The 13871-nt window shown below is 45.0% G+C and overlaps 1 protein-coding gene across 1 annotated transcript in view; it reads left to right on the plus strand.

Moving 5' to 3' along the window:
* The window catches only part of PRR12 (proline rich 12), a 93568-nt gene that overhangs the window by 45500 nt on the left and 34197 nt on the right, over positions 1 to 13871 (plus strand). The window contains exon 2 of the mRNA XM_066607196.1: positions 13633 to 13745. Coding sequence (XP_066463293.1) covers positions 13633 to 13745 — 113 coding nt within the window. The remainder of the gene's footprint in view (positions 1 to 13632; positions 13746 to 13871) is intronic.

Genomic DNA, 13871 nt, shown 5'->3' on the forward strand with positions numbered 1-13871 from the left:
TAGATGATAAAGGTCCGCTGTGCACAACCTCTTCGGGGTCCGCCCATACCGGACAGGAGTATTCAGTGTAAACAAAGAATACTGATGGGAATCCGCTGCAAAATCATTATGTTTTGTGTGGATTTACCAGGAATTTTGTTAACGAGTGACTAGTGATGATGGTTGGAGGGATTATTTTTTTTTATTTTTAAATGTATATTTTTGGTAACTGATCAAATGGAATTTCCTTTTTTTAAATGGAAGGTCTCCTTTGTATTAATCCATTAGAGCAGTATTCTCCAGCGGCTGTCGAGGCATGCTGGGAGTTGTAGTTTCTCAGTAGTCAGAAGGCCACAGGTTGGAGACCGTTCTCCATACTTCATAATGAGGTAACACAGGTTAATGTGTGGGTTTCGTAGGATGTGACGTGCGGTGACGAGTCGTATCTCGCTGCGCTCGTGAGGTTATTGACGTGCATGTGTAGTATTGGAAGTACATAATGATGCATGGTCAGAAAGTGAGAGGGAGAAAAATGGCTGCCGTGGCTTATAGAGGGGGCTATGGGCAGGTTGTGATATGAGCCGTTATACTGATAAATATCTCCTGATTCCCCATGTCCACGACTGTTTTCACCGCGCATTACACATGCGTTGCGCACACACACGGTGAATGGAGGCAATGAAAGTCAATGGATACGGAGGAGAAATAAATCGCAGCATGCTCTATGTCTTCATATCATACGCTCTAAACAGAGGAAGGAATTAAAAATTGCACTGCGCATGTCTGTGATGTGTGATTCGCGGGCATGAGAGGTGCCGTACTCAACCCATACACTGACCCTGCTGGCTCTCTGCCAGCAGAGTGCATGGGCTGTACTAGGCCGTGGCCATGAACCCTTAAAAAGTGGAAAGCGATGAGTTGCCCCTAGCAGATATGTTGCTGCTTTCATTTTCCAAAGAGCCTCTGAAAAGGTTGGACCCTGCTTGCTGCGGGCGACCACTTGTCCATCGCTTTACTTTCAGTACTCAGATTCCAGCCTTTAGGCCAGACCGCTCTAACAGCTACCTGCCGTAACGCTTGTAGCTTTGGTCTATGTCTTGGGATTGGCAGACTGTGGTTCAGTCTGGACATCGGTTTCGGCCATCCAGACAGTCCTAGGACAGAACCCCCGACGGCGGTTGTGAACGTGTGACTGAAGCCTTAAGGTCCTTTACATGGGCCAATTACCAGGCCAGAACGCTCATTCGCCCAACAATCAGCCGATGAATGCCTTGTTCGCCAGCTGCTCATTCAGGATCAGCCAACATAAGACTTGTCGATCTCCAATCTGACTGACGCAGTTGCATCCAGAAATCCCGGGCAGCGTGACGGAAGCCGGACGGACCCCATTATAGTCTGTAGGATCCGGCCTGTTTATAAGATGGATTCATTCCGTTCCCGGAGCAGAAGATGCGATTCATATGGGTGTATTCGTGCGACACGCAGAGCATAGAACCCATGGATTTCAATAGATGTATTTTATCTATGCATTTCGGTTGTGCGAAAAAAATAACGCAGCGTGCGCTATCATTCTGCACATGTACGCACCAACGGTCCCCATAGAAGTCAATGAGGAGGTGCCCAATATGCTAGGAGATGCGTGATGCACCGCGGAATTCAATTGGGAAAAAAACACATCTGGAACTAATTAGATTAATTGCCCATTTTAGCGTCGCACAAATGAACATGTCTTGCAGGTGCAAAAAGTACAGTACAATATGCTGATGCATTGTTCGTTCTGTCCAAATGCTACTGTCATGCGCGCGCCAACACACAATCACTTGTGGGACTCTAACCTGAATCACAAAAAAATAAACAACACACATTCAAATAAAGAACGCCGATAACCATCTCCTTCATCTCCTTTCCACGTACCTCGATGGCGCTGCCCGGTTCATTGACGCCTTTATTGCCCAGCCAAAAAAAGTATTGCAGAATTTGTCCTGGGCAGATTCAGCGGAGCGGATGCGTATTGTATTGCACGCCCTACACTGATTTCTTTGGGGGGTTTTTTGTGCATGACTGAATTGCACAGGAAACGCACGCATGTGGACAAACACATTGAAATCAGTGGGTTCTATTCTCTGTGTAATGTGCGCAAAAATTGCGCGCATGCAAATACATCCATGTGAATCCGGGCTTGTTGTAGTTTTCTTGGCTGCATTCACTGTTTATATCTCACACATAATGTACAGTGATCACTATGACTTGTTTGACTTGTACAATATCAGACGTAATACGGAGCAGTAACCCCTACTAAATGACTATATCACTGCTCGGGAGGACATCTAGGACTCAGAGTTATTGGAAGATAGAACAGGATGTGCATTATTAATAACGAGGTGAAGCGTAGTTCACGGCACAGGCTTAGATTTTTTTTTTCTTGCCTAGTAACCAATCGATTGCGTTTTCATGGTTCTACCACCAGATGGTGCTATTGCTTATTGCTGTAGTACAGAAGCCTACATATTTATGAATGGGAGCTGGTGACTTTGTTGCATCTGCACCAGTCAATAAATTTCACTAGAGTTACGTTAGGAGTGTAACAAACAGTTACATTATGATTAATGTTATCTATGGCTTTCCTTAGGGCTGCAGGTTAGTTCAGGAAAAAAATGATTTCATGACAAAGTCATCTCTGCTACATCTGTAGGTTACTATATATTTTCGATTTCCTGTTTTATCACGCTGCGCTCTGGTCATACACTGTAATTACTACTTTATTCTAAAATACATTGATTCTGGCAAGTGAGTTTTGTGTGTGTAGATGGGGAATTTGCGGTACATGCAGTCAGTTTATAAGACAGCTGCTACAATAGCTGCAGGCTGAAACATTCTGTTACGGAAGTCTTCAGAGTATAAATGGTTACACAGATCCAGGTTATTTACTATTGCTTGCACGTCCTCGCCTGTAAACTAGGCTACTGTATGACAATGTAAAAGCAATTCCTAATCTACCATCCTGGTAAATCATTCTCTGTCCTATGAACTGCTATGTTATCAGTAGGTTAGAGCCACCTTGTGGACAACTAGGTATGAAAACTCAAGTAGTACACTTGAAAAAAAAAAAAGGCCTGTGTGACATATCTATCATTGTCAACCAACAGTGATTGAGAAAACTTGCTAATTGGATACAGGATATAATTAGTCCCACCGTGTAATGGTTTACATAGGATTCATGGGTAACAGCAAAAACTTAAATGCGCCCTCCAATATGGTGTCTGGTTTTGCACCCCTGGCCGGAGGGCCTGGTGTTTCCCTTTTTAAAATGACCCTTGGGCCAGTTCTGCACCTTCTTGTTTGCTAAGGTCGCTATTTGCGTGGAGGTCCTGTATATGTTCGTGTTACCCACTAGCAAAAGGGATCCTGCAGTTAGAGCTGGGGCTCCCACTCTCTAGGGGCCCCATAGCAGTAGCATGGTCTGCCTCTATGGTACGTACCCGTGCCAACGTGGGATTATCCGGAATTTGCTGCATAGTTCTCCCTGGCCACCTTCTTCCTTCTGTAAGCACATTCTTCCTCTGTCCTTTCTTGGTTGTTTCCTCAGTGCTGCTGGCACAGATATGCTGCCCATTGATACCACTCGTATACCATCCGGGGATCCCAGCTCTACAAATACACGGTTTGGATTGGATTTAGTGATAATTATCTGACAGTAAATCTAATCTGCTGGATTATCAGAACTGTCCTCTGTATATTAGTATAGTGCTGAGTACCAGTCTGTACATGGTGCCCTCCAGGGGCAGTCTGTAGTGGGCACCTGGAGTGGCAGCCTGTGCTATAACCCACTAGACAAGTGCTGAGATGCGAGGCTGTCTCGGCTCCAGTGTTTCCTCGCTTCCTTCTCGCCTGCTTATTACGGTCGCGGCTCGTTATCACACACTGCGCTCCTGATTTTAATAATCAAGTGCGAGGCTTCGTTTCATCTCTCCTCTGACAAATTGCTGGAGGATCTTGTTTTGGTGTGAAAGGCCGTCTGAGGACCCGTCGCACTTATTATGTAAACACTGTGTGCGCTCGAGGAAAGGGGACCGCGAGCGAGTAAAGCATATCTATATATCTCACGGTCGCAGCGGGCACAATGGCGGTATTGCACATCATAATCCTTCATCATTTCTTATAATCAGATGATCTAGAAATAAAGGCAACCGCGCGGCGCGTGCGACTGAACCGCTGCTGCACGTGTGTGTATTTAATGCAAAACCTCATGTATTCTCGTATGTTACGTAGAATGGAGACGCTCTATAGGCTCGCGTACAGCAGAATACTATGTGATTGTCGCCTCTGTACTCCGCCATCCGTTAGAAGGCGTGACCTAAATATTATTTCTTATTCATTAACCAGATGGTAAAACAGTTTTTTCTATTTTTGTAATTTTTATTTATTTATATTTTTAATTCAGTTGTCTGTGAATGATTATGGGCGCAGCCGTCTTGCTTAGGATGCGTTTAGACATATGCTGTACAGCAAGCTCATAGTTAAAGGGGTTGTCCCGGGGCAGCAAGTGGGGGTATACACTTCTGTATGGCCATATTAATGCACTTTGTAATATACATCGTGCATTAAATATGAGCCATACAGAAGTTATTCACTTACCTGCTCCGTTGCTGGCGTCCTCGTCTCCATGGCGCCGACTAACGCTGCCTTCTCCTTCCATTAGACGCGCTGTGCGGTCTTCTGTTCTGTTCAATGGGGCTTCTTCGGTGTGCTCGCGCCGGAGAGCTGGTCTGCGCATGCCGCGGGACAACCCCTTTAATAGACACCGTGAACGAGTCAGGACCTATTGACTTCTATGGGAGATTGTTGTGAGCATACATTGTGACATTGGTCAAAACTTACCTCCTCCCCATCCCTGCACATTGTGAATGATAGACACTGTGCTATATCTTTATAGGTGTAAATCATTATTATCCCGCAGTAATAAAAAGGAGATGACTATTGAGATTTTCTCTACAGAAATATCAGACTATATTAGGCGTAGTGGACCGTGTGAAAACTGCAGGGTATAAGTACTTGCAGATAATATCCATTGTGACACTTAGGCCGGGCTCACACAAGCGTATGTGGCAGCGCACCGGCTCCGAGATATATGCATGCGGCACGCAGTTATTGCATACTTGCTGCACGCCGCTCATCGTCATGTACTATCTTGGCAGGTGCGCTTCCATAATGCGCGCAAAGAAAGGACATGCTGCGCAAGTGGTGTGAGAGGCAACATGGTGCCTATGGTAGACTGGTACAGCTTATTACGTGTGCAAGACCCTCACAGAATACGTGGTACCGACACACCCGTGAGAGCTGGGCCTAAGTGACGCTGAGAATGGTGGGATCGATTGTCGCACATGAGCGGCCACATTCAGTTCATTTCAATAAGGCTGACAGAAATAGCCAAGTGCTGGATTTGGTTATCTCTGGCAGTCCCATGTAAGATGAATAGAGCAGTCCTGTGCAAGCACAGCTGCTGATCTCTTCAATCTCCTACTCCCTGCGGCACTGCAGTGAGGAACGGAGGCGGCCCAGCTCTCGGGATCAGTGGGGGTCTGAGTAATGAGACTCTCTCCGATTTAGGCCAGGCTCACTCCACCGGGTTGGATTCTGCATGTGGACTTCCACGGTGGAAGACCTGCGATTCATCGCGTCAAATAATTCTGGATGACCGTGGATACATGGGGTTTTCCATGCAGATATACCCGTATCACCGCCCGAAAGAAAGACCTCTCCTCCCTGCAGACGGCATTCCGGCTTTTCCTATCTATCAAGCTGCGAGCATTTCCGCCGCTCATATGCAATGTTAATTGTGTATGCGCCGCGGATCGCTCGCATCCATAGAAATCTAATGAGGCCGTCTGCATAGGATTTGCGTTAAAATAGAGCATGCTGCGATTTTTCTTCCGCTGGTGGAATACGCAATTTGCGCCCGCAGGTGTAAAGGAAAATTCAAAAAACCATGTGTTTCATTGCCTGTGTTTTTACCGTGAATCCTCCAAAATACGCAATTTCAATCCATTTGTGTGAGGCCCCTTAGACCTTTATCACCCGTCCTGTGGATAGAGAAGTCCTTCTCATTACATCTTATGCAATGTTTAACGAAAAAGTTTGGTTTATACAATGAGGCACTTTCTGATGGCGCATTCATTGGCGGCGGGTCTGTAATGCAAGTTGGGCCGCTCTCACAGGGCGCTGTGTACCATGATTAGCGTGGCGTCATGAGTGCCGCGGTACAGCGCCCCTATTGATTTCAATGGGACTTTGCAGACCAGCGCCCAAGTGTTAGAAACGCTGCGATTTTCCCAGCACAGTGATTGAAGCATGCGTTTGACAGACTCCATCAATGGGCTCTTCTGAGATGTGGCTCCTGGCGGGGTGGATCTGTAGAGTTGGCGGTCCCAAATAGTTTGTTTCTGGTATTAGAGGTTTAAACACACAAGGCAAAATAATGTAGAAACGATCGAATATTCTATGAGGAGCCCAGAGATCGCCGCGGCGGGACGCTGCTGAGTGACGGGAACCCTTTCCCATCATGGTTTGTGTCCTTTCACCATCGGATCCGCTGCGGCTTTCCATTGTCTGGCATGAGGCGGCTGCACGCTTTTTTTTTATTTTGATATTCTCGTTTTATGAACATAATCCCAGAACTAATGTAAAGACTGACACAAAGCCTAGGAGGAGAGAGGAAATGATTCAGATTTTCAGATCAGGAATCTGAGAGAGCGAGACCCTCCTCAGGTGACGCCAAATAAATGGTTGCGACGTGCGTCCTTCCGGATTTGCTGTAATAAAGGTTTGTGTGGAGGAGGTTATGTAAAGGTGAATAAACCGGCCTTTTATGTTCTTCACACACAGTGAAGCTGTGCGAGCGATTCCCCATTGTTTAAGCACTTTGTGTACATTGCGGGCAGGGACAATAGGAGAACACAATGGCGCGGCGGCCTCTCATCTGTGAATAGCTTGTTTTATATGCTTAATGCAGCCTCTTGTTACTAGCAAAGCAACGTGCCGCAACACTCCGACCGCCGCTGACTAACCTGCAAGTCTCCCCTCACGGCGGCCGTGTGTAATGATGGTTGTTACACGGATTAATTCATAAATTAGGGTCATATAAAAAGGCCCAAAAGGCTAATAACCGCTATTGTAAACCACTTTGTGCTGTTTCCACCTCAAAAAATTACCTTGCATATGTCTTTGTCCTTTATTCCCTATATAGTCCCAAGTAAGTAAATGCACCAGCTGCTAGACAATGAGAAGAACTTAACCCTTTCCAATCCATTGTCTGACCGCTGAAGACATAATTTAACCCCTTAGTGACAGCCCTATCGTAAAACTACGTCCTGCTGTTGCAGGACGTGTATGGAGGGAGGTAGCGGCGCTATCTCCCTCCATACAGCGCGGGCATCAGCTGTTTATTACAGCTGACACCCGCAGGCAATAGCTGCGTTCGGCCGATCGTGGCTATTAACCCTTTAAATGCCGCTGTCAATTCTGCGGTGAGATTGGGGGAGCCGTGCAGGTGTCATGGCAGCTGGGGGCCTAATGAATGGCCCCAGGGCTGCCTTAGCAGACTGCCTATCAAGCCATCCACACAGGGTGGCTTGAAAGACTGCCTGTACTACAGGAGCGATCAAAGCATCGCATGTTAAAGTCCCCCAGGGGGACTTCAAAGTAATGTAAAAAAAAATAATCAATAAAGTTTTTTTAATTGTTAAAAAAAAAAAAAAAAAGTTATAAAAGTTTAAATCACCCCCCTTTTGCCATATCCATTATTTAAAAATCTAAATCATAAAATAAAAATATGTATTTGATATCGCCGCGTCCGTAAAAGTCCGATCTATCAAAGTAGTGCATTGTTTTTCCCGCACGGTGAACGTCGTCTGAAAAAAAAATAAAAATAAAGAACGCCAGAAATATACTTTTTTAGTTACCCTGTCTCCCAGAAAAAACGCAATAAACAGCGATCAAAAAGTCGTATGTATTCCATATTGATACTATCGGAAACTACAGGACATCCCGCAAAAAAATGAGCCCTTGCTGAACTACGTCGATGAAAAAATAAAAAAGGTATTGCGCGCACAAAATGACCGCAGAAAATAATTGAAAAAAATTAAATATCTTAAAAAAATAAATAAAAGTACTACAGCAAAAAAAAATACTAACAAGTTTGGTATCGTAGCAATCGTACTGACCCATAGAATAAAAATATCAGGTCGTTTTTGTTGCAATTTGTGTGCTGTAGAAACAGGACGCACCGAAAGATGGTGGAATGTCGGTTTTTTCCCATTTCTCTCCGCTAAGAATTTTTTAAAAGTTTTTCAGTAAATTATATGGTACAATAAATAGTGCCTTTGAAAAATACAACTCGTCCCGCAAAAAACAAGCCCTCATACAGCGACGTCGATGGATAAATAAAGGAGCTACGATTTTTTTAAAAGGGAGTAGGAAAAAACAAAAATGGAAAAAAGCAAAAAAGCTCCGTCACTAAGGAGTTAAAGCTGTACAGCTCCGATGTTGGAAGACGTCCGTCGGGGTTCTCTTACTGTATATTGCCAGCCTTTCTGCTGTCGGAGCCTATCCAACGTGTCACCTCATGCAGTACTGGCTTTAGCCAGCATGTAGCGCCGTTGTATAATGGCAAAAAGAGTAAGCCCCCCTAGGAAAATCAGGATACAAATTGGATTGGAAAGGGTTAAGGGTCCAAAGCCTGAGGCTGCACTACTGGGAAGTTCTTCCCTGCTGATTGTCAGGTGCAGAGCTGTCGGACAGGGCTGTGAAGTCCCATTTTGGTGGGGTTGGAAGAGATGTACCGACTCCAATAAAAAGATATATTATATATTATATAAACAAACTAGAAGGCTGCCTGCCAATTGCAGAGCAGGATTCTGCATGTGGAATCCGGCCCTGGCAGCGGCGGCGTCCACACTTACCTGCTCTCTTGAATCTTCATCTGTACTGCGGATGGGCCACGCGGACATACGCAGTACAGGTTGTTTTTTTTTTAAACTCCTGCTTTTCCCCACATCATCGCCCAGCAATTATGTGGAATCCACGACCTTTCCGCAATGTCAACTGCAGAAGGGCCACGAATGGGGCGACTGCCATAGACTTCAATGGAAGCCATCCGCGTGGAATCAGTGCAAATATGGAGCATGCTGCGATTTATTTTTTTTTCCCTCCTATCTGCAAGTAGAAACCACAATTGGTTACCGCTCATGTGCATGAAGAATCATTTTTGCATTGCATGCTATGCGTGATCTGACCCTGGCAGCATGGCTGTCCGCGTATACCTGGTTCCTTCTTGCTTCATCTTTACTGCGAATTCAGAATTTGTTGCATATTTCCTTTCGTAGGATTTAGAAAAGTTGTGAAATGTCCTTTAAAAATAAATATATGTTCTATTTATCTAATCCCCTATTTCTCAAAAACATTGATCACTACAATGTGGAGGCAGCAATAAACCAGTTACTGCCTCTCCTCTCCATTAGACTAAGTATCCTTATGCCACTACTTCAAGGCTTTGGGGTAAGATGGATCTGCACTGTCTGCACATGCTCAGTAGTGAGGCTCCTCCGCTGCAGACCACAGGATCAAAGCCGGATGTTACCATACAGTAAATGTATCACCTAGAAAACGAATTATATATGAAATAGTCAGAGTCTGGGAAAACGGAGTAGTCTGAATCAGAGGTTTGTCCTTCACCTCCACAGCCCTGCAGACTAGGGCATACATACCACAGGCAGCCCATCTTCTATGGGACCCCCAGTATTTCATGGTCACATTATAGCCTATGTGGCTAGTCACATGGACAGATTTTCACACAGATTGATGGTTTGTGAAAAAATAAATAAATAAATTCCAGCCTGTCCAATTCGGTCCACATGACAGAGGACTGTGCTGTCTGATGTGAGCTGCGCACACACCACTAGTGCAGCCTCAGGCTTTGTGGAAAATATATTAAAAACCACTTTTTAAATGTATAAACCTGTCAGCGACTATAAACGAAGTTCTGGTGCTTCTAGTTTGGGTGACTGGGAGTCTGAGGAGCGGCGTGACGAGTCGCCCAGCTCCCCAATCCTGCATAGTCGGTGCACCTCTGCGGTTTGACTCCTTCTCTCTGCGCATCTCTCATACACCTGGCTGAGTGTGACTAAACAGTACGGACCAGAGGGCTGGGAATTAGCTACAACCCATTAATAGACCTGCACATACACAGATCTGGTCGTTAAAATGTATCTGTTTGTATTTTTGTTTTTTTGTATTTGGAAACCTGTTGAGACTCAAGTGGTTAATTCAACAAAAACACTGAATTAGAGTAGTAAATAAAAATATAAACTCTGTGTATTAATAAAATGGGTATCAGCGGTCATAAAAACTGCCGTCCCCTAAATTATAGGCGCTGTAACCTTATTGTGCTCACAGGTCCCTTTAAATGTCCATAAGCTGAGATCCGGCCACAATGTATGACTATTCCTACAGTCGTATATTTGATGATCTCCCGCACCTCCAGAAGGGGTGACAAGTGCAGAGCCGCGTCCAACAGCATTCAATACTTTTATAAAGCTCCTAAATGCTGTAAAATAAAATTAAAAAATGAATTAAAAAATTGCGCTCGCTGTCACACTGGTCTCCACTCACTTCTGGAAAGCGTGATCATGAAAAAAAGGGGGATAGTGGGGTCTGTGTTAAGGAGCGTGAGCTACGAGTGAACGGTTTAGACTTTTTTGCTACATGCGCCAGTCTCTACATTTTCCCTCAAGGCAACTTACAAAAGTTGGCAAGTATGGTATTGCTGCAGCTATTCGTATGGCGGTGTTATATCTAAGGTACTGCCTTGTTGTCCGACCAGTGGGTTTGTTGCCCTGCATGTATCATTGTCTCGCTATACCACAAACCATGGCGCTTATGTACGATAAACTAATACAAGACTTACAGAAATTTGCTTCCATGAAATATTAATTTAAACAACCTGACCCAGATACTGCCATCGGCTCAGCAGTGAGAGGCTACTGATGTCTGACCGCCATTTTAGATTTAGCGATGTGAATCGTTCTGTGTTTCTAGGCAGGTTATTTTTTGCTTTCATGACTGTAATTGCAGCTTTAAGCCAGTAGTGTGCTAATAATATCTGCGCTCTCTTGGCATAGACGCCTGGCACCTCCTGCCTCTTATTTGGTTGCATTGTAGGTTTTTGTGCGTGGGTGAATCGCAGTGAATCAGAATCACTTGGATTGAAGCACTTACTGACTGCAGTCTTGGTGATGTGATCAAAGGCTTTTCTGATTCATGTAGTACATAGTTAACAAATACGGTATCGCACGTACAGTAGTGGCCCGGACCTGGAGTGCAGACGCTGATCCGCCGTCCCCTTCTGTCGGATTTGGGTTCTGGGGTTATTAAAAATAGATTATAAATTAATTTGCTCATTTCCCCTCCAATGAAACTCGAAGACTAAGTTGTGGTCCGCTGTTTCTTGGGAAGCCTGGTGACCACCAGTCTTACACGGGGTACTACTCACCCTGCTTTCCCTGGCACCTGAATGACATATGAGCCCAGTTATGGGAGCGGAGAAGTACGGCAATGGCGCCTATAGTGTCGGCCGGATTAGTTGTCACCCCGCATTACTATACACTGTAAGCATTTTATGTAGTAAATTCCCTTCATAAACGGTTAAGCCGGCCTGTCACCGTGTATTAACGCTGTTTAATTACAGCATCACAACAAATTATCCTTTCTAGTCATTTGACGTTTGGTCATTTTCTGCCTGTATGTATTGGCTGACAGCTTCCACTTGAAGGGCTGGTGGCATAATTAGTTTTTTTTTCTTCTTTTTTCCCCCTTCTGCCACCTTCTTTCTTCATCACACAGGAATGGCGCAGAAGAGAAATACATCCGAACAGCGAGATTATAACGATCGTCTATAGTTTTTCAATACTGTTATTGGTTAGCAGACTATACCCTCCCCTTATTTTTAGGGTGCCTTCACACTGGCGATAAAATTGTGCGATGCGAGAGTGAGTGAAAACGTATAATTATGCAACCAATGGTTTGCAATGTTTTCACTCTCACCCTGCTGTGTGGACAAAAAATAGCAGCATGTTCTATCTTTCTGCGATATCGCCCATTGATTTCAATGAGGCTGGCCGTGGTAAGTATCCATTAGGCCTTCCAGGCATGTACCTCCCGCCGCAGTCTGCACCTCTGTTAGGTTCACCTTTTCCTGTCCCACAGACACACATCAGATATTGATTACATGGTAAAATCCGAAATGTTGCGAGGCGGCGGAGGCACCCCTGGCATCACGGTTATGAAGATGCTCACATATATTGTACACACAGGTTATTCCTTGCATTCTCTATACTGAACGTCACATTCTGTGCAGCTGATGGTAGATACCACGGTAGGCTAAGAGTACTAGAAAAGGCTTGATACAATATTGCTTGTCTAAAGACATGGATACAAAAGTTTCAGTATTTGTCCTATAATGGCAGAGGAGTAACACATATGTAAGCTGCTACAGTAACCAGCCAAGTCGGATTCTAGGCAATGCTCCTATTCTGGACCTACAAAACAGGAAGATTGGACTTGTTTCTAAATGGTCTGTTTTTACGGACGTACAACAGCTATAAGTAACGGCCCAATGGGAGGGTCCGAAACGTGTATTTTTGTACCCGTTTTTATATGTATTCAATAAAGCAGCTGTTTTAGGCCAGTTTCACACGGCTGAGAATCTTGCTGGAGTTTGGTGCATTGCGAATATGAACTGCATTCTTTTGCATGGAGTCACACATGGGCGATGTTTTCTCTCTTAGCAAAGTTGCAAGGAAAGAATTCGCTGCATGTTCTGTCTTCTTGCATTCCTCGGACCGCATCGCCCATTGAGTTAAACGGGACATTAAATACATTGCATGGCTTTCACCTGCCATGTGATTGCGATGCGTGGTTTCCCATTGAAATCGATGGGGAAAAAAAAAAAGTTCCAATCCTCCGTCATGCGAGGAGGTGGGAATTTTTCCTAAAAATTGCCTCGTAATCAGTGGGTACAACGCAAGTTGTCGAGCGCGATATCGGCCCAAGAAACTTGTGTAGAAGTAGAGAGTGCTGGACGAGTTTTCCTCCTCTCTCCGTTGGGATATCAGAGCTGACGCGGTTCACATCAGCAGTTCTTGTACCAGGGAAATCCTACAGGTGGGCATGCTTCTGTTAGCGACGCGCCATCTGTCTATGAATATGTAGATGCCTATCCCGTGCCACGTTGCAGCACCATTCGGGAGCCCCCGACCCCTCCTTTGCCTTGAGGTGCTGACTCAAATGTTGGTTTGTGGTATTTTCTGTAAAGATTCGTTAATGTAAAAATAATCTTTTTTTTCTCTCCAAGTGTTACAACTGAAAACCACAAGGCTGTTATGTTTTATCAGACGCATCAATTATTGGGAATGTTTGCTCGCTCTTCTAAGCTCGGCTCTGCTGTTTGATCAGTGCTGCGCACCCAGTCACTTGTTTCACAGGCAGCTTTATAGCAATGTGTAACTGAAGTCAAAAGACTGCAAATATTAGTGACTGTTGTAGAATCGTAAAGCGACAAGGCAGCGATGCTAATGTGTCAACTCTCTTTGTCATTGTCAGCTTGGTCTACGGAAGCTCAAGAGGCTCCCACCCCGAGACGGATATTTTGCACAGACAGGCGTATGCAACACCTCACCCCCTGCAGGGCTATGCCACCAACCACCACCCAGCAGGTAAGCTTTACTTAGCAGTCCGTGTCCTCCAGGAGTTGCAATTTTGGTGCAAAGGCCAAAGATTGCGATATTTTAGGTGGGTGGGGCTTAGAGTTAAAGGGCAGGGCCGCTCTTGGCTTGTTAGAT

Source organism: Eleutherodactylus coqui, chromosome 6 (genome assembly GCF_035609145.1).
Source record: "Eleutherodactylus coqui strain aEleCoq1 chromosome 6, aEleCoq1.hap1, whole genome shotgun sequence".
NCBI lineage: Eukaryota > Metazoa > Chordata > Amphibia > Anura > Eleutherodactylidae > Eleutherodactylus > Eleutherodactylus coqui.